The sequence below is a fragment of the Helianthus annuus genome, chromosome 4, assembly GCF_002127325.2.
Source record: "Helianthus annuus cultivar XRQ/B chromosome 4, HanXRQr2.0-SUNRISE, whole genome shotgun sequence".
NCBI lineage: Eukaryota > Viridiplantae > Streptophyta > Magnoliopsida > Asterales > Asteraceae > Helianthus > Helianthus annuus.
In genome coordinates, this window is record NC_035436.2 from 203,597,566 (window position 1) to 203,622,771 (window position 25,206).

A 25,206-nucleotide genomic window follows, 5' to 3' on the forward strand; every position below is an offset into this window, starting at 1 on the left:
TGTGTAACATTGGCTTTAATATGACTTATTCAACTTATGTTTATCATTAAGTTATGTTAGTAACATTTTTGTTCATCTAGAGTTTTGCATTTTTTGTTTTAACTAGATGTAATGCACTAAACTCATAATCTAACGTGTTGGTCCATGCCTCCATCCATTCTAAAATATAAGATTAGATTATAATTTTTGTCAATGTGTCTAAAAAGTTATAATACTCATACTCAAACTTCAGTAACTACATAATATATTAAATTTGACCAATTCATATGGGCCTCTTTTATTTATATGCTTAGATGGATTATGAAATTGGTTTATATACATGTCTGATGTTTTAACTTAATACATTAAATATGAACACCACTAACTACTAGACATGCAAATATTACAAGATATACGTGAGTCATATTTGCGTATGAGTTTAATTTCATCATCAAAATTTACGTTGTTAACACAACTACAATAAAAATATTAAACAACCATTTCATTCAACAAAACAAAAGAAATACAAGTTAAGACAGATATGTGACCGACCATTTTATCCTGTGAATTCTAAGCATTTGCGTAATCAAGTTAAGACAGATACGTGACCGACCATTTTATCCTGTAAATTCTAAGCATTTGCCACACATTTATATTTATATATACTACAAAAGCTACATGGGGAAATAGTGTCAGGCTGCTATATGATAATATGACACCCCCTATTGACCCAGATAAATTACAATTTTACCCCGAGTTTAAAATTACGAATCTGCCTTAGTTCAAAATTGTGATTTTGCTCAGGTTTAAATTAAAGTATTTGTCACACCCCAACCAATAGCGGAATCATCGGGGCGCGGCGAAACAGATTGATAGAACCCAGAAAATTAAAATAATTTAACAACGGAATTCATAGATAGTAATCCAATTCGAGAAGGATTATGTCTCCAATTTAAAGGTAAAAAACCCTAATTTTTATAAAATAAACATCGACCCCTAATCTAAATGAGACAGAGATATTAATAAGATTAGAACTAACTGCCCCACTACTTGCTCCTAAAACTGTTCCCCCCAAAACTCATTCCCACTAATAATTAAACGGGCCAAATACCCAGCTAGAGCTTCATACAAAATATGGGCCAATCCACACGTTTGTATCAATACATCCTGCCCCAAAATCCGACTTGTCCTCAAGTCGGAAACAAGGGAACTGTTGTGCCAAGCAATAAGCCATTCAATTATAGACCGAGGTTGAAAATCAAATTCCCAATCTTTGGTAGTCGGTGGAGAAGCTAAAGGCGTTGCGGGAACTTGAACCCTTGCGGGTTTCAGCCAGGATACATGGGAGACCAGAATGATGCGATAAGATCCACAAGAGCTAGATGGCAGTTTCTTAAAGATGTTGACAAGGCTGAGTTTGTGGAAAAGCGGACATTGGGGTGTAGGGTTGTGGGTAACATGCTGAGCGACATTTTTAGTATAGTCTGAAATAGGTTTTGGGCTTGGGCTCCATGCAAGACTTCTGCTGCGCTTAGATGAATAGATCTGGGACTCGTTTTCTAGGGCAAGGCGAACAATATAACACTCGGTTCTAGGTTTCTGGATAAAAACGTTAGCCTTCATCAGTTCTTCATGAAGATCATTCGGTCCTTCATCCTTCTCCACCGTGTTCTTCAAATCACTATCCATTTCTTCACTGTAACAACCATCTTCGTCTGATTCTTCACTGTTACAACCATCTTCAATCACCTGAGCTTTAATTTCGTCAACAACATCTCTCAAAGATGCAAGAATGCCGTCTAATCGTGCTGCAATGATTGCGAGTTGATCCGCTAAATTCCGGGTTGTAAGCACCATTCGATTTCCCGGCAATGGAACCATTGATAGAACCCAGAAAATCAAAATAATTGAACAACGGAATTCATAGATAGTAATCCAATTCGAGAAGGATTATGTCTCCAATTTAAAGGTAAAAAACCCTAATTTTTATAAAATAAACATCGACCCCTAATCTAAATGAGACAGAGATATTAATAAGATTAGAACTAACTGCCCCACTACTTGCTCCTAAAACTGTTCCCCCCAAAACTCATTCTCACTAATAATTAAACGGGTCAAATACCCAGCTGGAGCTTCATACAAAATATGGGCCAATCCACAGGTTTGTATCACAGATTGTTTAAAGAAATTCCATAATGACTAAATTACCAAATAGTTTAAATATTATGTCCCATACCATAACCCATAAGATAATCTAGTTATTACAGACAAAGATATTCTTCAAATAATAAAAAATGTTCCGACAACTCAGATTTAAATAAATAAAAATAAATTGTCTTTGTTTCTAGACTATTTCCTAGCCTCGATTTCACAGCAATCCAAGCAAATAAGCATCTTAAACACCTGCCACATACGTTAAAGTAAAAGTCAATACACATAGTGTAAAGGTGAGCATACAAGTTTGACGTAGCATAATAGAGTTCGAAATCGTTTACGCATAACCAGCACGTACACAGCGTCAAATGAAGCACGTAAGTTATCGACATGATCCTATCAATACCAATGACTGCGGGTTGACTGCCCAAGGCAGTTCGTAATGCATGATCACCGCTGTGACTCATGTGATTAATTGTCCTTAACAACCCCTAAGTGAACAGGTGCTGAGTCCAAACTATAGTACTATCGTTGCTAAGGCAGGTAGACAGCAATCCACGTGTAAACATAACAAACAAGCATTCATTGAGTCACGTACAACATGCAGTAACGGTTAGCTTTTAAATAGTGTTTGCGTTGTGTGATTGATGTGATTTGAATATAGGTAACGTATGTAACACCCAAAAGTGCCAAAGCAAAAAGGGTTCGAGTATACTCACAGCGATGATGGATTGAAGGGGGCGCTAGAGTGAGATTAATCTGGTCAGAACAATAGCATAAACGATAAGCGATACGTAAATGGTGAGAGGTGTCAATGGATCGGATGGTAATCCGATCAGGTGACAATCCGATCGGGTAGCCGGTCGATCGGGTGACAATCCGCTCAGATGGTCATCCGATCGGGTGACCTTTCGAGTAGATTGTTACCTCGTTTGGGAAGGATGTGTTTGTGTATGATGGTTTGCCTTTTGAAGTTTTCGTTGTAGCATTTTGAAAACAGAGAAGTATCTCTACCTTTCAGGTCGGTCGATCGAATCAGTCGTTTGATCGGGCGACAATCCGATTGGTTGGACACTTTAGTGAGAACAAGTTCACAGCAGCTTGTCACTTGATCGGATTGTAGTCCGATCGGGTGGCAATCCGTTGATCCTTGTTTATGTATGAACACGTTGAAAATTGGTTAAGTGTTGAGTTCAAAACATCAAAGAGTCGGATGGTCGGTCGATCGGGTGGCAACCCGATCGGGCGACAATCCGTTCAATGTTCAAAACTCTTGAAATTTGAAATATAGTTTAAGTGTGGGGCCAAGGTGCAAGCCGATCGGGTGGCAACCTGAGCGGGTGGCAATCCAATCGGACGGCAGTCCGATCGGACGACAATCCGTCCTGGTCGACCTGATCGTCTTACACTTGGTTGTTTTGATAGTTTCGTAGTTTTATCGAGACGGTGTGACAACGTGCTAATCAACAGAACCCCATTTTGACCCAAGTGACCCGATCGAACAGGAATCACCCTAGTTCAACCGGTTAACCTGTTCAAGACGGTTGTTCATGTTTAGCCCGAAATCGGTGGTCTCGTGGATAGAATTTAGATCTTGAGTTAACACAACACTAAGAACGAGTAGAGGTCAGAACGAGATCCGATTCCATCGGTTTTGAGTGCATTGAGTGTAAAAGAGTTGAAAGAAAGTTAGAAACCATCTTTCAATCCCTTTTCATCATGAATATGTTTAGATCTATGCAAGATCTTTGTTTATTTGTATGGAAACCGTTCAGATCTAAGTTGTTCTTGGTGGATTGAAGCCAAAACATGAAGTTCCTAAGAACACCATGATGACATCATCCTAGAACACCTTGAATCTAGTGATTTCACGGTTAAAAGTTAAGATTCAAAAGATAGAAAGGTGTAGGAGTGCGTGTAGATCAAGAAAGTACAAGATTTAGGTGGAAAACTTACAAGAATCGCGAGAAATCTGAAGAAATGAGGGCAAGAAGCGCTGGTCGGACGAGAGGTGCAGAAAAGGTAAGTTTGTGATGTGACAGGAGGTATTTATAGGGTTTCCCAAAAAGGAAAGTGGGGAAAAGTGGAGGAGGGTGGCTGGTCGATCGGGTGGCAGCGCGGTCGGCTGGCCACTCGAGTGGAGTGTTTGGCGCGACGAGTTTTGCGGTTTCGATATGCGTGACGAGCGCTGCGATGCGATAGAGTCCCCTATTCAAATTACTTGTAATCCCAACTACTATATCAACATACAATCATCCTAACTTAACTTGCGTTTAACGTCTGCGACTCGATTGCGATGCGTTTCGATTATTCACCACAACATAAACATAAATAAGCATGCACAAGTAACACATAAGAGGCACACACACGTAAAACAATATCCAGAACACATAATTCGAGTTGCGAATGCGATCGCGATAGGCGATAAAGTGATAAAAACATGCGATAAATAGCGATTAAACCTCGATTATTAACAAGTACTCCACATAATACAACTAATGCAGCAAAGCAAATAGACTACCTACGAGTCAAAGAAGTCAAAACAGGATTAGAGCAAAGAGTGACAGATCACAATTAGCAATCTTTTCTTCCTTTGACTTCACTCTTGACTTTGACTTTGACTTTCGAAACGCGGGGTGTTACAGTATTGTTATCGCTTTAGCTTTTGACAAATTACGATTTTACTCCCAGCTCCAAATTACAACTTTGCCATCAGTTCAAATTTATAGTATTGTCATCGTTTTAGTTTTTTTTAGCAAAACTATGGAAATGTTGTGTTTTAATTGGTTGACCATATTTAATTTTTATTCATGTTTTAATTGGTCCTGACAAATTACATTTGTGTCCCCAACTCTAAATTACAGTGTTGCCGTCGACGAGGCAACGTCCAGAGACCCCGGTCTTTGGTCCCATTCTAACGTTTTTCGGCTATGATGTGCAGGTCTGAAACAACGTATCGAAGAAGATGACGTAAGCAGTGGCGGACCCAAGATTTTTTTCAATGGGGTCCATTTTTTGTGTTTAAAATTGGAAAAATTACAAGTTTTGTCCTTTGTCTTTATACCATTTTTCAGGCGGTGTCCTTTTTAACGAATGTTGACAGATGGTGTCCTTTACTAGGTATTTTGTTGCAAGTTTAGTCCTTTACACCCAACCCAGTTAAAAAACCATGTTAATTGTTGGGTGTAAAGGACTAAACTTGCAACAAAATACCTAGGTAAAGGACTAAACTTGCAACAAAATACCTAGGTAAAGGACTAAACTTGTAACAAAATACCTAGTAAAGGACACCGCCTGTCAACAATTAACAGGGTTTTTAACTGGGTTGGGTGTAAAGGACTAAACTTGCAACAAAATACCAAGTAAAGGACACCGCCTGTCAACATTCATTAAAAAGGACACCGCCTGAAAAGTGGTATAAAGATAAAGGACAAAACTTGTAATTTTTCGGTTTAAAATTTTCATAACAAAACGTTAAAATTTTCGGGTCGGTCCTCGTTCGGGTCAGGTCAGAGCGAGCCTTGAATTAGATTGAAAAAAATAAAAAAGAAAATGAAAACAAAAATGATCAGTATCACAGTACGTCGTCCTTCCCTGAAATGGAATGAACCCATGACCTCTTGTTGGTAAAGAGGAGACACTAGCTTTCCTTTTATTTTTATGGTGTCCACCTAATTATATTTATGAGGTCCTTATAAAATTTAATATACTGGATCCACTAAGTTTTTTAAAAACATTGGGGTCCGGGGACCCCGACCCGCTCTATGTGGGTCCGCCCATGGATGTAAGCTCAGTCTATCTCTCAAAGTTGTTGTGTGGATCCAATTGCCCCTCGTGGCGGGATTTTTGCAGCTTCAGCCGTCGTTCTAGCTTTTCTTTTTCTAGCAGAACCTATGATAGTGTTCTTTTTAATTGATTGAGAAACATTCAGTTTAACGCCTCGCAACACATAAGACTGCGAGGAGTGGAGGGGCTTGGGTTGGGAGGCATTGCTCGACACATGGCGAGGGTGAGATCCAGAAGCTTATGGTGAAAATGAGGGGTGTGGACTGTAGCGTGGCGTGGCGTGGCTTAGCTTGGCGTAGCCAGCCATGTGAATTTTTTTAATTAAAGTAGCCAACCAGCCAACCAAAGTCAGCCAAGTCACTCTGCCACCGCCAGACAAAATTCCCAAGCCAAAGGGACAACGCCATGCCCAAGCCCAAGCCCAATCCAAAATGAAGTAGCTGCCGTTGGAGGGCTTCCCACACCAACCACCGCCCCCACTCCCCGAAGTCTAAATAGTTACATTATAAAAGTACCGGTTTTGTGATTTATTTTAGTTTATGAACTAGTATTTACACCCGCCCGCGCGTTGCGGCAGGGAAAACGGATAATCAACATGAGACTACAAACTCATATAACTGTAATACCAAAAGTAAACTCCTGTTACATCTGATAACCAAAAGTATACTTATACTCTGTTCACTCTTGATGGTGGTTGGGCATTAAGCAAAACATTGATGACTCAAGCAATGGGAGCAATGCTCCATGTTACTACTGCACATATAATCAAATTATCACAAATAGTCATCATACTACAGGGCATAGTGAGAAGCTTTCGTAAGCAAGCATGGTAAGATGCAACGAACCATCTTTGCAAGAATCCTCGCCAAGCGTGTCTAGCTTAGAGATGGCTGCATCACATGCCTGCAATGGAGCACAACCGTGTTTAACATAATTATAATACACTTCTATTAACAAAAGGTACTAATCGCTTCTATAGTTTTTAAATTTAAGAATTATCATTGATGGTGAAGATGGCTTCATGACAGTTGTGATCAAGGATCCAAATACTTGGATCTTCCATTTAGAATAATGAATGTTAGATGAATAAATATTAAAAGACTTCTTAACTAAAAATGGGCCTAATGGGTCAAACTGGTGAAATAGGTCGAATTCACCCAAAGCGTGTTCTTAATGTATACGACCTAGCATATCGCTATATACAAAAAATAGATAAACAAAGATTATTCCATCGCTTCATTCAATTCATGCTTGGTTCTTTCCATGAAACAAAACCCTATAATATAATCCAATTTGGTGAAAAATTAAACTAAAGCTGCAATCCATGGGCCTACTTAACAAAATCAATTCATCAAGAGTATTCAACCAAATTTTGGACTTACAAAATTAAAAATCATCATCATACTGTGTTTTGGCAAACATAGCTAGGCAACCAAAAACATGGAAATAAAGGTTTATGTAGACAAATCACATTAAAGTCACACCTTTTTTTCTCTCTAAATTTGATTAATTTGACCCATTACCATGATTTTACTCTTTTGTTAATTAAGTAAAACTAAAATCTTCTTAACTTTATATCTAAAAGATTGAGAATCTTCCTCTATAAGAGTTTTCAAAAAGAGTCTCTTTGACTTCAAAAGTCTCAATATATTTGTGGCTGACAAATAAGATAGTTGCTCTATACCCAGATTGAACCCCTGAATTACACATTTATCCTTTTATTTGTATTGTTAACCATCTTCTCCTGAAATAACATCATCACCTATTCCTCTCTATAACAATCCAACGTTTTCCAAGATTAAATTTCCACATCTCAGAATTTCGAACTCATAACATTTTAGATAAGCATGAATAATAAGTAATCAAACCAGAGCTTCATGTTCTGGTACGAAATCAAGTTAGATTGCGATCGTATTTGGTCTAAGGTTCGACCATCGTTGTGCTCAAGCAAGACATCGCGAAACTAAACGAAAAAAAAAAAAACCACAAAAAAGAAGAATTAACTGAAATTGGGGAAAAAGTAGAAACCTGGGTTGCTCTCTCTGTAACCCCCTTGTCAATCGCAACCCAGCACCAGTTACACTCTTTTACTGTTCACAACGATGGTAGAAGCCAAAGGAATTCCTGCTGTTGTTCCCGTGCGACGAACTCAACAGGCGACGAAAAGGTAATTAAGGTTTTAAATTTCATAGTATCATATTTGTGAAAAAAAACCACCAGTAAACACCTATTTCGTCGAATAAAGGGCTTTCCGGTAACGGATAAAGAGCCACTGATTAGCGTTGTAGAGAAAGAGAGATGAGAGACAGAGGAGAGTGTTTGTTAGGCAAGCAGTAAAAGAAAGAAAGAGACGGATGCATAGTGTCGTAGAGATATGTGGAGAAAAGGACCAAACATGTTCAAATAAAAAGTTGAAGGGTTAAAGTCGGGCTCATGATTGACCACCGACCTTGTATTTTAAGTTATAGGGTAATATGAATATGAATAAAGAGTTGGACCCCTGACTGACACCGGCCTTTGAATCCAAACCCATCCGGTTCAAGCCAAGGAGACCAGTTGTACCGCGTGTACGACCGTTTCCATTTATATAATCATCATTAACAACAATAAATAATAATAAATAATTATTAGAGAGAGAGAGAGAGAGAATATCCATCCATCCTCTCTCTCCTCGCCTTCGTCTTTCTTTTCTTCTTCAACCTAATAAATAAATTCACTCCCCTAAATAATAATAACATTACGATCATCCAAAACCCTAGATCTTCATTCTTCATGGAGCCTCGTGTCGGCAATAAGTTTCGTCTCGGCCGTAAAATTGGCAGTGGATCCTTCGGTGAGATCTATCTAGGTCTGTCTCTCTCTCTCTCTCTTCTTCCTCAATTTCTCATATTATCATCATTTTCTACGTGTTTTTATCTGTGCAAATGTTCCTAAATTTACGGTATCGTTGGTTAATCTTGTTTAATTTGTGTGTTTTGGTTGATTTTGATTGTTTTGTGTTGTTTTGCAGGCACTAATGTTCAGACGAATGAAGAAGTTGCAATTAAGCTTGTGAGTATTGTTTCCATTGTGATTACATAATAATTATGTTGAATGATTGTGAATGAAGGTTGTTGATTGCTATTATTAGGTTGTTAAGAAGCTGAATTGGAAATGGTTGATTCTAGGGTTACTGAGAACAATGAGTTAATTGTGATGTTTAAGAGGATTGCCTTTATGAATTTAAGTCATGATGAATGTAACTGTTTAACTTTGGTATTATGATATTAGAACTCTCTGTTGCTTTCTTTTGTTATTTGAATGATAACTTTGTAATAAAAGCACTTAAACTTTGTATTAAGATATTAAGAGTCTAAGAGATCAAAGTTGATTGGTCTACTAATCTTTTCCTCCGAGCATGCTCAAGTTTTATTGCAAGATTCCCATTGGAACATCAACACAGTTAAATGCACGTGCAATAAATATTAAGTTATGTTCTTGACCACCAAGTAGTTGAGAATAATAATGAATGTATTATGAAGATTCAGCTGGTTATGAACTTGTACTATTTTCAGTTAGAACTTTACTGTCCAGGATCTTTTGAGCTACATATAAGATGTATGGAGATTTTTAGGGATAGATTAGGGGTAGCTAGTATATTTGATAAATTAAGGGAGGGGAGGTTGAGATGGTTTGGGCATGTTAGGAGGAGACAAACGGCAGCCGCAGTTATAAGCGTAGAAAATCTCAATGTGGAGGGGAGGAGTAGGGGTAGGCCAAAGCTAACATAACGTGGGAGGAGCGGATTAGACAAGATTTGCTAGAATTGCACCTCTCTAAGGACATGGTCCAGAATAGGAGTTCGTGGAGACGTAGCCACGTAGGATTAAGGTCAAGGACTTTTAGGACGATATTTTGGTTTAACATTAAACTCGTTCTTTAAGAGCTTAAGATGTTGGTTTTTTCTAAGGAGATTACCGTGTTGATGTGCTTTGGGGGCCTTTGCATGTTATTGCTTGTCTGTGTGTTTTTTATGTTATGTTGTATATCACTAATTGTATATTTGGTAGCCTGCTAAAAATATCTTTAGTGTACTATGTTTATGTTGTTTTTTAGTAGCTATGTGCCTTGTATGTTTGGATGTAACTTTGATGTCTGGATATGGCGTTGGAGCTGGGGGTCTCACCGGAAGCAGCCTCTTTATCCCTTGGGATAGAGGTAAGGCTTGCCTACATCTCACCCTCCCCAGACCCTACCGATAGCTTTGCTATAAATGGGATTTACTGGGTATGGTTGTTGTTGTTGTATAAGAGGTATGGAGGTATTTAAGTCAAATACATCATGTTTTCTGTAGACAGGAATTCTATTTTGGAAACTATATATATGTATGTATAATGTATGTATAATGTATGTATAATGTATGTGTATTTGTGTTGTTTTTCTGCATGGGGCTAACACAAAATAGCTGCATGACTATTTTGGTACTCTAGGTTTTATCTGGTAGACTGGCGGTATGGGTCTATGGGATTCGTTTTAATCTTTCTTGTGTTCTAGGTTAACAGATACCTTTACTCATTAAAAACCGGCTTGTATCACATTGTTTTCTTGCAAGGGAAAGTGAAATCCTTTTCTTTTTCTTTTTTATTTTGTAACATTTTTTGAAGTTATATCTGTAATTGTCAGGAAAATGTCAAGACAAAACATCCTCAGCTGCTGTATGAGTCCAAGTTATACAGAATATTACAGGGAGGAAGTATGGACCTGCATCAATATATTCTACATATATATCGTTTTGAAAACTTCTTATCAATTGTTGAAGCATTTTATTGATTGCCACAATCTCATTATTGTAGCTGGTGTTCCAAATGTGAGGTGGTTCGGCGTGGAGGGAGATTATAATGTTCTTGTGATGGATTTGCTTGGGCCCAGTCTTGAGGATTTATTCAATTTCTGCAGCAGGAAACTTTCTCTCAAAACGGTTCTCATGCTTGCAGATCAAATGGTTAGTCGGTTCATGATCTAAAAACTCAAATATATTTACCTCTTTAGCTTCTAACATTCACAGGGACTGTTATTCCTTTCAGATCAATCGTATTGAATTCGTTCATTGTAAATCGTTTCTACATCGAGATATCAAGCCAGACAATTTTCTTATGGGTTTGGGACGACGTGCAAATCAGGTCTACATCATTGACTTTGGTCTGGTCAAGAAATACAGGGATACTACAACTCACCAGCACATACCATACAGGTGAGATTATTAACAACTCAGTTATAGTTATATATATATATAGAGAGAGAGAGAGAGAGAAAGTATAATGTACAAAACGGCTTAACCTACATTAATGTACGCGACAAAAAAGATAACGTGCGTGATTATTTTTTTGATCAAATTAACGTGCGTGATTTTGTATCCCATGCGTGATTATAAAAAAAAAAAAACTGAATCCATGCGTGATTATGTGTTCCCATGCGTGATTATATGTTCCATGCGTGATTATACCCCTGATCCGACGGTTACCAGTGTCGCGTACGTGAAGTATGATAAGCCCTTTTGTATGTTAACCTTTCTCTCTATATATATATGTATATATATATTAACATTCAAGTGATTTATGCATGCTCTTCTCTCGGTTCTGCAGAGAGAATAAAAACTTGACTGGGACTGCAAGATATGCAAGCATGAATACCCATCTTGGGATCGGTGAATATTTGAAAATACTAAAATAGTAAATGCACTCTTATGTCGTCTTGTGAATATTGACATGTGTACTTTTTTTGTGGACCGTGTAGAACAAAGCAGGCGGGATGATCTAGAATCTCTTGGATATGTACTAATGTATTTCTTAAGAGGAAGGTAATGGCCAGTTTCACTCTTTTCCATTTTTAAACCGCTTGTACTGTCATCAATCTAACAATGTTTATGTTATACAACCAGCCTTCCTTGGCAAGGGCTAAAAGCAGGAAACAAGAAACAGAAGTACGAGAAAATTAGTGAGAAGAAGGTTTCTACGTCGATTGAGGTATTAATTATTGTGCACTCACAAGAGATTAGTTGTATTGAAGTTCGCGTAATGATTTCTTTCCGCTTCTCTCAGGCCTTATGCCGTGGTTATCCAACAGAGTTTGCATCATACTTTCATTACTGCCGTTCTTTACGGTTTGAGGACAAACCTGATTATGCTTACCTGAAGAGAATATTCCGCGACCTCTTTATCCGTGAAGGTATAAAATTTCATGTTTGACGGTTGACACTTGACACTTGACAGATGATATTTTACAGTCGTTCTTTTCTCTTTATAGGGTTTCAGTTTGATTATGTTTTTGATTGGACGATTTTGAAGTATCAGCAATCACAGATTGCTGCTCCACCTACTCGTGGCCTTGTAAGCATCATACATGTTTTGTTTCATGCACCTTTTATTGAAAAGTGGAATTACAAAAATGTAACAAACTGTTTTAACTGATAGGGTATGGGTGCCGGGCCAAGTTCTGGGACACCACCTGTTATTCCAAACGGTGATAGGCAGACGGGTAATGCGGTTTTACTTTTTTAACTCCACACTTTTTTCGTTAGAAATAACAATTAGCTAATCTGTTGTAGGTGAGGAAAGTGGGAGACAGACTGGCTTATCTTCATTGGATCCTTCTCGAAGGAGAAGTTCTCCACAAGTCACTAACTCGGGTAATCTACTCCATAGGGAAAAGAGTCCAGTTGCTAATGATGCTGCTGCTACAACCAGCACAGATGCTATGGTGAGTTTTTCTTGTTTCTTATAATCATAGTTGTTAATAGCGACCATAGCAGTCGCTATAGCGCGCTTTATGGCGATGCGACTATGTGTCGCTATGTTGGTTATGGCGATGAATAGCGAGCTTAGCGACAGTTTGGGTTTTTTTTTTTTTTTTTTTTTTTGATGTTAATATCAATTAGATATAGCTATAAAATAGCTGGATTTATAGGTTTTTGTTAAATATACATGTAAAATATCATATATACAAGGGTATTTTGATGTAATATACATATAAAAATTTTCAGAATTCTTTTTCTAGTGTAATCGCTATTTATAAAATAGCCGTCGCTATCTGTCGCTATTCGCTACGTAGCCTATAGGTGCCTTGTCACTATTTGTCGCTATTCGCGACGTAGCCTATAGGTGCCTTGTCACTATTTGTCGCTATTCGCCATCGACAGCTATGCTTATAATGCAAATGTACTTTGTATTAAACACTACCTAATGTGCACATACGATTGTTATGTAGAGAGCAAGCGGATCAATGAGGCGGAGTAATGATGTGGAGCCACCTAGTCGGTCCCGCGTCTCCGAGACATGGCAGAGAAGTTCACCACAACCTGGATCCTCAGATCCAAGAAACAGGAATGTAGCTGCAACAAAGTATGAAACTACTCTCAAAGGAATGGAGTCTCTAAATTTTGAAGATGAAGATAGGAGGGCCCATTAAAGGAGTTGTAAATTGTAAACACTTTTTCCATAAAACAAAGAAACAGAAACCTCCTTCAAAACGGGCATGTGGTGGTGGGGGAAATTGGTATCTCTCTTGGTAATGAAAAATCTATCTTACAGAAGTGTAAATCTGTAGCATTTATGAATTCTATTTTTTTTACAACTCTTTATCTGACTTGTTTTAATAGTAAAAATGTTTACATTCATTTCTTGTTTTTCTGGCAGTGTTTACCAGTAGCCGTTAAAACCCATATTTCTAGCTGAAAGAGACGATATAGTCATTTGAGTTGTATTTATTAATACTAAAGTATTTCAATTTCATGCTTTGTTCTAGCTTTACAACCTAGTGCTAGTTTAGATTTAGATAAACAATTTTCATGCTTTTACATTAAGAATGTTATAGGAATTTATATGTTACATTAAGACGACTCCTGTTTACGACTATTCATATCACATAAATGTTTAAAACCAATACATCCAATATCTACTATATATACCGACTTAGAGAGCAAAAAAACATTTTATACAGTTGTATAGAACAGCTATTATTTATCCAAACGGAGAAAGCTGATTCCTAGCTTAAAATCGTGAACCGGTTAGGATTCTATGGTTATTTATTAACCCTAACAAATGGTCGGGTCGGATTGGGCGGGGTAACAGGTCAGAATCTAACAAATGGTCGGGTCGGATTGGGTGGGGTAACAGGTCAGAATGAATCTGGGTCAGGATGAGCCGATTTAAAAAGATGGTTACTTTGGTTCGGGTCAAAACGGGTTTGGGTCATAATAGGTTCATGGCAGACTTAAAATGGTTATTTTGGTTCCAAACACAAGCAGCCATGTTTAAAGCGGCTGCAAAGAAGTTTCAGTATGTGTTCATGAAATGGGAATATCCAAATGGGCACGGGAAGTTGCCAACAAGCAATTCAAGACGGTAGAAAACGATTATGAATGACTTTGAACAAAAATTCCAAGTAGAAGAAGCAGTCAATGAAGAAACCTTTATCACTGAAATCATGTTCAACTTTGTCAATTGGAACCATATATTCATCAGAACATAAGCATAAAAGAACTAATGACAATTCCCTTGATCCCCAAAAACTGATTACTGAAATCATGATTTCAAATTTTCAGAGGGCAAAGAAATTAACTTGGAATATGTGGTCCAAATCTGAGCCCTTCAAAGAAAAATGCTGACAGATCAATGTAGAAATCTGAGCTGAAATTTAGTTTGTTTGCCCACAAAATCGGAAGAGATTGTAGATAGAAAGTGCCGTTTCTAGCAAAAACATATTGAAGGACACCTATCGGTGTAAGATTCCAATCGAGAGATCCAGGCGGGAAACAAGATAATAATAATAATAATAGACTTGTTTATTATCTATTAATTAATATAATAATTAATAAAGATAATAATAATAATAGACTTGTTTATTATCTATTAATTAATATAATAATTAATAAAGATAATAATAATAATAGACTTGTTTTCGCTCGCAAGCTCGATAAGTGATTCTCGGTAAATATTGTAATAAAACAGTACTACAGCATAAGTAATTCAACAATGTATCTCGTCTTTCACCCATTCATGACTAAAGTCAACGATTAAACACACTTAAGCAACAGCTTCAACTCCCCTTCAATAAAAATCCTTTTTGGTCTTAACAGTACAAAATTTCAAAGTTACCTCACTTTCTGGATTTCTTCCTGGAAGACTTTGAAGAAGCCTTCGGTTGTACTGCAGGTTCACTGCCAGAAGATGCCTTTGCATTTGACGGCTGGTTGGACTTCACGTTTCCGGAATTAGAGCCAGAAGCTTCTTTAGCCACCGCACCCTGAGAGCCTCTAATCTGAGCAGCAGCCCGTTTGTCTTTCCTCTTGGGCCTGTAGCTAGATCTCTCTCTTTTAGGTAGCCATCTCTCCGGGTCCGGTGGTGGACCAGGGTTAGCAGGGTCAAACCCTTTCGGGTACCTCGGCTTTCTCTTTCTCTTCTTCTTCGCTTTCTCCTTGCTAACTTTTGTTTCATTAGGTTCAATGTTATTATTCGCCAAGTGGGGCCCGTTTTCAACGTGCTTTGCACCAGAAGTTTTCTCCAAAGTGTTAACATCGATAGATGTCAAACCAGGAAGCGGTTTCAGTTTCTTCTCGTAAGTTTCCGCCTTTTCGACATCTGTATAAGCAGCAGTTTGTATCAGTCCTACCAAAGCCTCGATATTATTATGGCTTTTCACAAGCTTTTCAAAGAGGTTTAATGCTTCCTCTTTTTGCCCGTGTTTGAGCTTAAAAGCTGCAGCCTCTTGCATTATAACACTCAGATTATTATTATCTTCAGTCATAGCGTTTGACCAGTAAGCAATGGCGGAATCAAACAACGCATTAGCACCATCGATATCACCAGAACGTTCTTTTAGAGCAACAAGAGTTGCAACGGTTGCAGGCATGTGCTGAATATCAGGTATTTTTAGTAAAGATTCTGATGCAATTTGAGGATGCCCTGCAGCAGCTGCAATCTGTGCCCTAGCCAGTAAAGCAACTTTTGATTTTTCGGGAAATCTTTCTGCGTATTTTCCTAACATTTCTTCAGCTTTTCCAGCTTTGTTTTCTCTCACAAATACAGCAGCTTGAAGAAGTACAGGTGTCACACTTTGAGGAAACATTTGTGGCAATGCATCAGCAAGTTCGCGAGCCTGTTAAATTAAGAATCATAACTTAGAGAAGTAGGCCTCTAAACAAACCGAACATTCATGAACTGTTCCTGAACTTGTCCGGCAAGAAGTTCGTTTATTTAATAAATGAACGAACATGAACACAATTTTTTGTTCATGTAGCTAAACGAATGAACATGAACACACGTTTTGTTCGTTCATTTATGTTCGTGAACGTTCGTTTATGTTCGTTTATTTACATTTGTTATGGGTTTTCTAATGGAATTTATCGTAACTAATCACTAATTTATATACAAAATTACTTTATGTTTAGTCAATTATGTTCATTCGTGTTCATTGATGTTTGTTCAATTATGTTCATTTCTGTTGTTTATTGTTTGTTAAATTATGCTTCTTTAAGTTTGTTTGTTTATGTTTGTGTACGTTCACGAATTGTTCATTTAGGTTTTAAACGAACGAACATAAACGAACATGAACAAAAAACTGTGTTTGGTTAAAGCTAAATGAACAAATAAGAACATGCCTCCGTTCGTATTCGTTCGGTTCAGTTACAAGCCTATAGAGAAGACTTCCTAAAAAGAAAGATATTGAGGAAAAAAATAAAATTAATTATGACCTGATCTATCTTATTGGAATGAAGTAGCAACAGCATGCGATTGACGTAGATCGATTCCTTCTGTTTTGATGAAAGTTTCAGCTCTAAACTAGGAACAAGCTGGAAGCTTTTATCTCCACTGTTTTTTTGGATTAAACGATCAAGCTTCTTTAAACCGTCAGTTATATCTTTAGGACCTTTTAAAGCTACTAAATTGTTTATTGCTACTGCGTTTGATGGTTCATCGGGAAGGTTTCGCTTGATAAGATCTGTGTAAGACGCAATCGCTTCTTGTCTGTTTCCCAAAAGCTGAAAAAAAGGATGATTATAAATAAGGTTGTAAAAAGTAAGAAAAATTAAGAATTTATAGGCTGTTCGTTACCTGCTGTACATAGGCTAACTGCACAGCTATGGGTGCCAGCTCGATCTCTATCTCATCATCAGCTAAATTTTCTTCCATCAATGTCTCCTGCCCAATTCTGTCAAGAATTTATAATTTTATATTAATTTGTGATTTGTATTGATCGTACATTTTTAGCATAATTTGACATATTAATGAAGGCGCATTATGAGTAAGAAGCAACTAAAGTAACCCTAAATAAATTGATGCATGTGCCTTTTATAAATTGTTAAAATATATATATTGGAAACGGGTTCCAGTTACGGCTGCAGAACTGCAGCAAATCAGCGTTGTTCGCAGTGCGCTTGTTCTCTCAGGGGTGGGGGACCGATGGAAGTGGTGCCCGGACAGGGAAGACGTGTTCTCGGTCTCTTCGTGCAGGTTATTATTTTCCAAGTTCGCAGCTGCATATTTCCCGACGGACTGGGTGAACTGGGCTCCGAAGAAGATGAATATTTTCGCGTGGCGAGGTATTCAGAACAGGTTAGCAACTCTAAATAATCTGCAGAAGTGTCATTTTTACCACGGATCAATGATAAGTAGATTGTGCGGTGATCAAGATGAGGATTCAGATGAGGATTCTGACCATGGATCAATGATATGTTCTCAGCTGAAAACTGAGAGATTTATTGCGAGCATACAAACCACTAGTGGTGTCAAATTCAGGAAGAAGGTAGTACAAACAATTCTTCTAGCGACATGTTGGGAGATACAGAAAGCGAGGAATGACTTAACTTTTTCAGGCAAGCAAGTTGTAGTCGAGAAGATTTTCGGTGAGATGCAAATGGTGTCTTACATGTGGATCAAGAGTAGAGCAAAAGGAAACAACTTGGATTGGTGGAACTGGGTGTTGTTTAATATAGATGAGTGGGTGTTGTTTAATATAGATGAGTAAAGTTCATTGTCACATTAAATAGGTGAAGTAAGGGCGATGATTTTGTATGATGTTTCTGTTCCAGTTTCTTGCTTGTCAGAAACGTTGTGCAATATTTGGTGATGAATAAGATGTTGTTTGCCGTTCAAAAAAAAGATTATTGAGAAAAATAAATACATGCAGTTTGGGCAATCGAGATGTGATGCGAACTTCATCTTGATATCAACAAAACTTACCTTCGAGCTGAAAGTAGGAGTTGCTCAGCATCTGCGAACTTGTTCGTTTCAAGCAATGAACATGCCGTATTATAAGCCAACTCAAAGCTACTAGTTGCTTTAACTCGCATGGCATCCATCACTCGTTGAACTTCAGAAGCCCTACCAGCTGAAACCAAACCGGCAACAAGATTTATCTCCAGTGACTCTATTCTTGATCTCTGGAGATTTTGATATATGTCCACAGAAGCATCCATATTTCCTTGACGAAATAGAATCTGTGATTCTAACAACATTGTTGCATTGTCTCTCTCTAGGTTCTTTAAGATTTCCAAAGCTTCATCCAACTTATTTTGTCTGTATAGACAGTAGGCCTGTTTATATAGAGAAAAAAAAAAGAGATGCATCAACAATATGAAACTTCACGCTTCAAAAACATGTGAAGTAATAGTCCTGACTCCTAATGAACGGTTCTGGTTAAGTGTATACATAGAAACATGAAAATACCATTTTCAAATGCGCAAATTTTCATATAAATCCATACGAAAGTATAAAACACATTACATAATTATACAGGATAGGAGACAAGCCATAGAATCACTGTATCAGAATCCAATGAATCTGTATGCAACACAATGTGACTCTACTTCCATTACCACAGAAACCATTCTATTTTTGTAGCTCATCAGTAATTTCAGCGTCACTACACAACTCTTAACGCGCTTCAATCTATGCCCCAATAACTACTAGTTTATACTCAAAGTAACGCAGTCGAACACTCAACAGTTCTCATAAATCATTAAGGCCATTTAATCACCTATAACCATTAATCTCTAAATATGCTGTCCAACAATAATTTACAAATCAAACTCAGAATCTCATCGAGAAACCGAATCAACTGAATCATAATCATACGAATACACAATTTATCATGCATCAAATAACATAAACTATAAACACCTCCTAAATTAACATTACATACCAATAACACACGAAATCAAACTCACACACACAATTAACAAACATTTCTCAACATATACCTTATAGAAACCTAAATCGATCGGAAACTTCTTCGACAAGGCAACAATAGTGGAAACAGCATCATCAATCTTATCCTCCTTAATCTGAGACACAATCTTACACCGAATTGCATCTTCGTCACCAGGAGCAACCGATAAAACTGCAGAAAAAGAATATTTACTAACAAATTGAATAAATCGTGGAATTAGAATGAGTTGTATACCTTGATCTGCAACTTTAACGGCTTGTTCGTACTCTGATCTCTTTATGTGGCGATCGAGAGCTGTGAAAAGATCTTCGATGGCGATTGCCGGAGCGGCTGACGGTTTCGGTTTCGATTTGGGAGCCATTTCGTGGAGTGGTGTGGTTGTTCTGCCGTAGGCGATATTGTGGGATCTGGAAAGTTTTGGGTTTCAAATTGGGCTGCAGTTCAATGCCGATGCATGATCCATTAGGCGTAAGACTTGGGCCTACAGTTTAATCTATCTACTATATAACAAACTAGGTTATCACCCGCGAACTTCGCGGGTAGAAAAATTTACTTTATATTAATCGAGTTATGTCATTAAATAAAATAAAAATACATGTTTTCAAACGTAATTTTTTTATAATTGTTTTGAATTGAAAGTTGTAGTCAATGGGTTGCGAGTAAGGTCAGAAACTTCGGACAAGAATCGGAGGCAGAAACTTGCCTCTCTGAACGACCCATGAAACAAAAAAAAAACTTTTATTTTTTATAATAAAATATACACATGAAGTTGTTCGAACCTGCAAAACAAACTCATTTAATTAAATTTAGAAGTTAATAGTTTAAATTAGAAAATATAAACAACAAAAACTTTATTCATTAAAATATACACATGAAGTTGTTAACCTGAGCTTCACCAACATCTCTGCATCATCGACATCGCAGAGTACATCCAAAATCATTTAACATCCTAAACCTGTAACAACCACCCAGATAAGAGACTTAATCTTCCAAGTACCTCGAATGGTTTGTCGGATCGTTCAAAATCCAGTATGTTTAACGCAACTTCACAGCTCTATGAAACAATCGGCTCTGGATCTTTGGAGAATTCCTCAAATAGAGATATACATTGGTCATCTACAAAAATGGTTTATTAAGTTCAGAAACATCAAGTTTTTCATAAAAGTGTCCCGAGTCAACCCAACACAGCCGTTTTGACCCTAAAAACCATGTTTGACTACCTACCCAATATAGTCCATTTTCCACAAAATATTATTAAAAAGTATAGTAGATTTTAGAAGCATGGTTACCTTATATTTTTGGTTTTAAAAATATGGCAACTCTCTCTCTATCCTCTTTTCTCTGTGTTAAATTATTCTTTTTTTCCTTTTCCTTTCAGTTTTTCGTTCAGAATATAATTCAGATTATAAGAACCTCTCATTTTTTGTACTTAAATGTGAATCTAATTGTTCAAACTTATTTGTCTACAATCAACAAAATCTCATATAACCAGCAATTTCATGCACAATCAAAGGTGTCACAATCAAACACAAACATAATTCAATCTACACATTTCTCAAAACACAATCTCTAACATCACTAACCTGTAGCAATAATTCAAAACCCTAACTAATGTGTTGTGCACTCACTAATATCTGCTACACACGTCTCACTTATTCGTCTTCACAACTTCAAACACATCTTATCTAACACCTTATGCCAATCAACAAAATCTCATATATACATAAACCTTAAATATTACTCAAACACATCTTATTTAATGAATCAAAATAAAAACACATAAACCTTGAATATTACTCAATTTATGACTACTATCCCACAAAACAAAAGTTTGTCAACAAATTATACTAACTTATGCAATGGTAAACCATAAAAATAACAAATTAATTTAGATGATTAGCCTTGCAGAAAACCCAAATCGGGAAAGTTTACCAGAATCGTTAACGAAAAAAATCAGACTCAGATTAGGTTACTCAAGCGGATATTAATCACGAAAAAATCAGACTCAGATTGCCATTACTTCAAAATTTAAATTTAAAATAATGATTGACTTCAAAATTTAAAATTTAAAATTTAAAATCTGAAAATCAAATCACTAATATCCAACCCCGTAAATCAAGCAAACTTATTAGGAAAGTCTAACCTTTCAAATTTAAATTCAATTTACAGTTTCGAAATTTAAAATCAAACACATTAATGGCAAACTTTCAAATCTAATAAGTTCTGTTCAGACTTATTTGTCTACAATCAACAAAATCTCATATAACCAGCAATTTCATGCACAATCAAAGGTGTCACAATCAAACACAGACATAATTCAATCTACACATTTATCCTAACACAATCTCTAACATCACTAACCTGTAGCAATAATTCAAAACCCTAACTAATGTGTTGTGCACTCACTAATATCTGCTACACATGTCTCACTTATTCATCTTCACAACTTCAAACACATCTTATCTAATACCTTATGCCAATCAACAAAATCTCATACATCAATCAGCAATATAATGCATAATCAAAGACCTCACAATCAATTTCAAACATCAATCAATATACAAAATTTCTCAAGGCACAAATTTTAATATCACTAACCTAATGCGCTACTACTCAATAATGTGTCGGTGCCATGAAAAAACATCATAACCTTAACTAATGTGTTAACTTACCAAGGCTCAAGGCTGTATATTTTCCCAATGTTGTTTGTCCGACGCATCGTCACAAATCTAACAACCGAATCAATCAAATTATTAGTTAAAACCCAATAAACAAAGTATACTAATATCCTATCCCGTAAATCAAGCAAACTTATTAGGAAAGACTAACTTTTCAAATTTAAATTCAATTTACAGATTCGAAATTTAAAATCAAACACATTAATGGCAAACTTTCAAATTTAAATTTAACATAATAATTGACTTCGAAATTGAAAATTTAAAATCAAACACAATAATGGTTTATTTCAAAATTTAAATTTAGAATATGGATTAACTTCAAAATTTAAAATTTAAAATCTGAAAATCAAATCACTAATATCTAATCCCGTAAATGAAGCAAACTTATTAGGAAAGTCTAACCTTACCGAGCAAAACCAACCGACATGGTACCAATTTACAGCAATAGCAAGCATATCTCTGTCCAACATAGTTGCAGCCAAAAACTCCGGACCATCCAAAATAAACACCTAATGAATCAAAATAAAAGCACATCCCTAAAATTACAAATAATATAGTCAAAGCATCTTATAAAAAAAATCAGGATTTCAAAGCATTCAAAATTTAAAATCAAACACAATAATGGTTTACTTCAAAATTTAAATTTAAAATAATGATTGACTTCAAAATTTAAAATTTAAAATCTAAAAATCAAATCACTAATATCCAATCCCGTAAATCAAGCAAACTTATTAGGAAAGTCTAACCTTTCAAATTTAAATTCAATTTACAGATTCGAAATTTAAAATCAAACACATTAATGGAAAACTTTCAAATTTAAATTTAAAATAATGATTGATTTCAAAATTTAAAATTTAAAAATCAAATCACTAAGGAAACATACCAAAAATATAGGATCATATTCCCCAATCAACTTTAACAACAAATGAGAGTTGTTTTTAGGATCCATAACTGCAAAGGAAGTAACAATTGTTTTAAAAAATATATAATGGTAATATATTTATAGAAACAAAGTCTATTTACAGAAACCGAATCATAATTCCGAACACAAAAATAATCTTTAACAACAGTAATCTGATTATAGAAACAAAAACAACTTTAAAATTGAAATCAAAGGCATCTTTAAAGAATTAACAACTAACTAAATACAAAAATTATAACTCAATGACTCACGATAAATCATCATCAATAATTTTAAGACATTGACATATGATAGTTGTTCTCCCCACAATAAGGTTGCAAAATCATGTGGTATTTCCTATCAATCGAAACAAAAGAAAAACATATAAGTTGCAATAACTTATTGTGTGCACAAAACTGAAAACTTAAGAAACATACCAAAAATATAGGATCATAGTCCCCAATCAACTTTAACAACGAAGGAGCGTTGTTTTCATGATCCATAACTGCAATGGAAGTAACCACTGTTTTAAAAAAATATATAACGGTAATCTATTTATAGAAACAAAGTCTATTTACATAAACCGAATCATAATTTCGAATACAAAAATCATCTTTAACAACACTAATCTATTTATAGAAACAAAAACAACTTTAAAAAGAAATTAAAGACATCTTTAAAGAATTAACAATTAACTAAGTACAAAAATCATAACTAAATACAAAAAATTATAACTCACAAAACAAACCATAAGAACTTCAAAAGATAATCACATAAAATTTCAAATTAACACCTAAAGACAAAAATAAAAAAGAAAGACTATACATATCAAAAAACAAACAACACAAACAAAACTGAACTAACCTGTTTTTGGTCGACGAACAATTCGAAAAATATAGGATCATAGTCCTCAACCGACTTTAATAACGAAGGAGCGTTGTTTTCATTATGCATAACTGCAAAGGAAGTAACCATTGTTTAAAAAAAATATAACGGTAATCTATTTATAGAAACAAAGTCTATTTACAGAAACCGAATCATAATTTCGAATACAAAAATCATCTTTAACAACACTAATCTATTTATAGAAATAAAAACAGATTTAAAAAGAAATTAAAGACATCTTTAAAGAATTAAAAACTAATTAAATACAAAAATTATAACTAAAATACAAAAAATTATAACTCACAAAACAGTGCAAGATATACCTTTTCTTCAACTTCTCATAGGAACCCATTCAATAGTTCCTTGTAGGGGAAGGAGTCTGAAAGAAGCTCTTCACCTAAAATTACAAAACATAAAAAGTTTGTGAGATATGCAACTCGAGTACAAAAAAATAGTCAAAGACTCGAAGCATCCCTAATATTACAAATAATATAGTCAAAGCATCTCATAAAAAAACATCAAGATTTCAAAGCATACAAAATTTAAAATCAAACACAATAATGGTTTACTTCAAAATTTAAATTTAAAATAATGATTGACTTCAAAATTTAAAATCTGAAAATCAAATCACTAATATCCAATCCCGTAAATCAAGCAAACTTATTAGGAAAATCTAACCTTTCAAATTTAAATTCAATTTACAGATTCGAAATTTAAAATGAAACACATTAATGGAAAACTTTTAAATTTAAAATTTAAATAGAAACCTTAATTCCGAAAAAATTATCATACTAAAAATAAATCACTAAAATTTAAATTTGAGGTTTCAAAAAAAAAAAAAATCATTAACAAAATTTAAAATTGCTCAAAAATATAAATTTAAAATTTGAATTCCGGAAATAGAAACCCTAATTCCGGAAAATAATCATACTAAAAATAATTCACTAACGAAATTTAAAATTGATCAAAATTTTAAATTTAAAATTTAAATTCCGGAAATATAAATAGAAACCTTAAAATTTTAAATTTGAGGTTTCAAAAAACGTAACACCATTTATTTATAGAAACAGAAACCTTAATTCCGCAAAATTATCATACTAAAAATAAATCAGTAACGAAATTTAAAATTACTCAAAATTTTAAATTTAAAATTTAAATTAGAAACCTCAAAATTTAAAATTTAAAATTTGAATTCTAAAAATTATATCACTAACCTCCAATGCCATAAATTATCATACTAAATATAAATCACCATTTATATGCTATAAGTTTAAAACGAAATAAAAAAAGATAAATATCAGTTTACTTAAAATATGATTAGTAATTAGAATACACATAAACGTACCAAAAATATCGGTTCATCTTCATCAATAAGCTTTAAAAATGAAGGACTGTTGTGCAAAGGATGCATATCTGAAAAATATATATGAAGGTTTTTAAAAAAATAAAACGGTAAAGTATTTATAGAAAAACAATCAATATTCCTAAATCAACAATCAATAAGCTTTAAAAGATAATTTAATCAATTGAGAAACTTCCAAATTCAAAAATAAAAAGAAACGGTTTAAAAAAATAAAAAATATTTATTTTTTAGAACCAAAATCAATATTCCGAAGACAA

General features: G+C 35.2%; 2 protein-coding genes and 3 long non-coding RNA genes across 6 annotated transcripts; 1 reads left to right on the forward strand and 4 right to left on the reverse strand.

The window, feature by feature from the left end:
- Window positions 1-6,518: 6,518 nt before the first annotated feature.
- LOC110938067 lies at window positions 6,519-8,376 on the reverse strand. Its single transcript, XR_002591179.2, has 2 exons — window positions 7,948-8,376; window positions 6,519-6,822 (listed from the first exon to the last, which is right to left on the reverse strand). It is a non-coding gene; the product is annotated as an uncharacterized LOC110938067 (long non-coding RNA).
- A 171-nt stretch (window positions 8,377-8,547) lies between these two features.
- LOC110938065 (casein kinase 1-like protein 1) lies at window positions 8,548-13,703 on the forward strand. Of its 2 annotated transcripts, XR_002591178.2 has the most exons (14): window positions 8,548-8,767; window positions 8,930-8,970; window positions 10,582-10,651; window positions 10,752-10,900; window positions 10,983-11,149; window positions 11,541-11,602; window positions 11,692-11,755; window positions 11,837-11,921; window positions 11,997-12,123; window positions 12,202-12,284; window positions 12,369-12,432; window positions 12,503-12,654; window positions 13,162-13,461; window positions 13,590-13,703. XR_002591178.2 is itself a non-coding variant. In XM_022180536.2 (13 exons), exons 1-13 carry the CDS (start codon window positions 8,692-8,694, stop codon window positions 13,360-13,362), a joined length of 1,341 nt encoding a protein of 446 aa, XP_022036228.1. In that variant the 5' UTR covers window positions 8,548-8,691; the 3' UTR covers window positions 13,363-13,582. The 2 variants fall into 2 exon arrangements, 1 of the variants encoding a protein (XP_022036228.1); XM_022180536.2 differs by lacking the exon at window positions 13,590-13,703 and having other exon boundaries at window positions 13,162-13,582.
- A 1,147-nt stretch (window positions 13,704-14,850) lies between these two features.
- Window positions 14,851-19,542, reverse strand: LOC110938068 (signal recognition particle subunit SRP72). Its single transcript, XM_022180537.2, has 6 exons — window positions 19,357-19,542; window positions 19,154-19,293; window positions 18,135-18,487; window positions 17,007-17,103; window positions 16,646-16,933; window positions 14,851-16,050 (listed from the first exon to the last, which is right to left on the reverse strand). The coding sequence occupies exons 1-6, from the start codon at window positions 19,481-19,483 to the stop codon at window positions 15,052-15,054; spliced, it is 2,004 nt and encodes a 667-aa protein (XP_022036229.1). The 5' UTR covers window positions 19,484-19,542; the 3' UTR covers window positions 14,851-15,051.
- A 409-nt stretch (window positions 19,543-19,951) lies between these two features.
- LOC110935314 lies at window positions 19,952-21,858 on the reverse strand. Its single transcript, XR_002589040.1, has 2 exons — window positions 21,795-21,858; window positions 19,952-20,238 (listed from the first exon to the last, which is right to left on the reverse strand). It is a non-coding gene; the product is annotated as an uncharacterized LOC110935314 (long non-coding RNA).
- A 351-nt stretch (window positions 21,859-22,209) lies between these two features.
- On the reverse strand, window positions 22,210-23,985 carry LOC118491227. The gene is made up of 3 exons (XR_004890887.1): window positions 23,910-23,985; window positions 23,139-23,206; window positions 22,210-22,309 (listed from the first exon to the last, which is right to left on the reverse strand). It is a non-coding gene; the product is annotated as an uncharacterized LOC118491227 (long non-coding RNA).
- Between the last annotated feature and the right edge of the window lie 1,221 nt (window positions 23,986-25,206).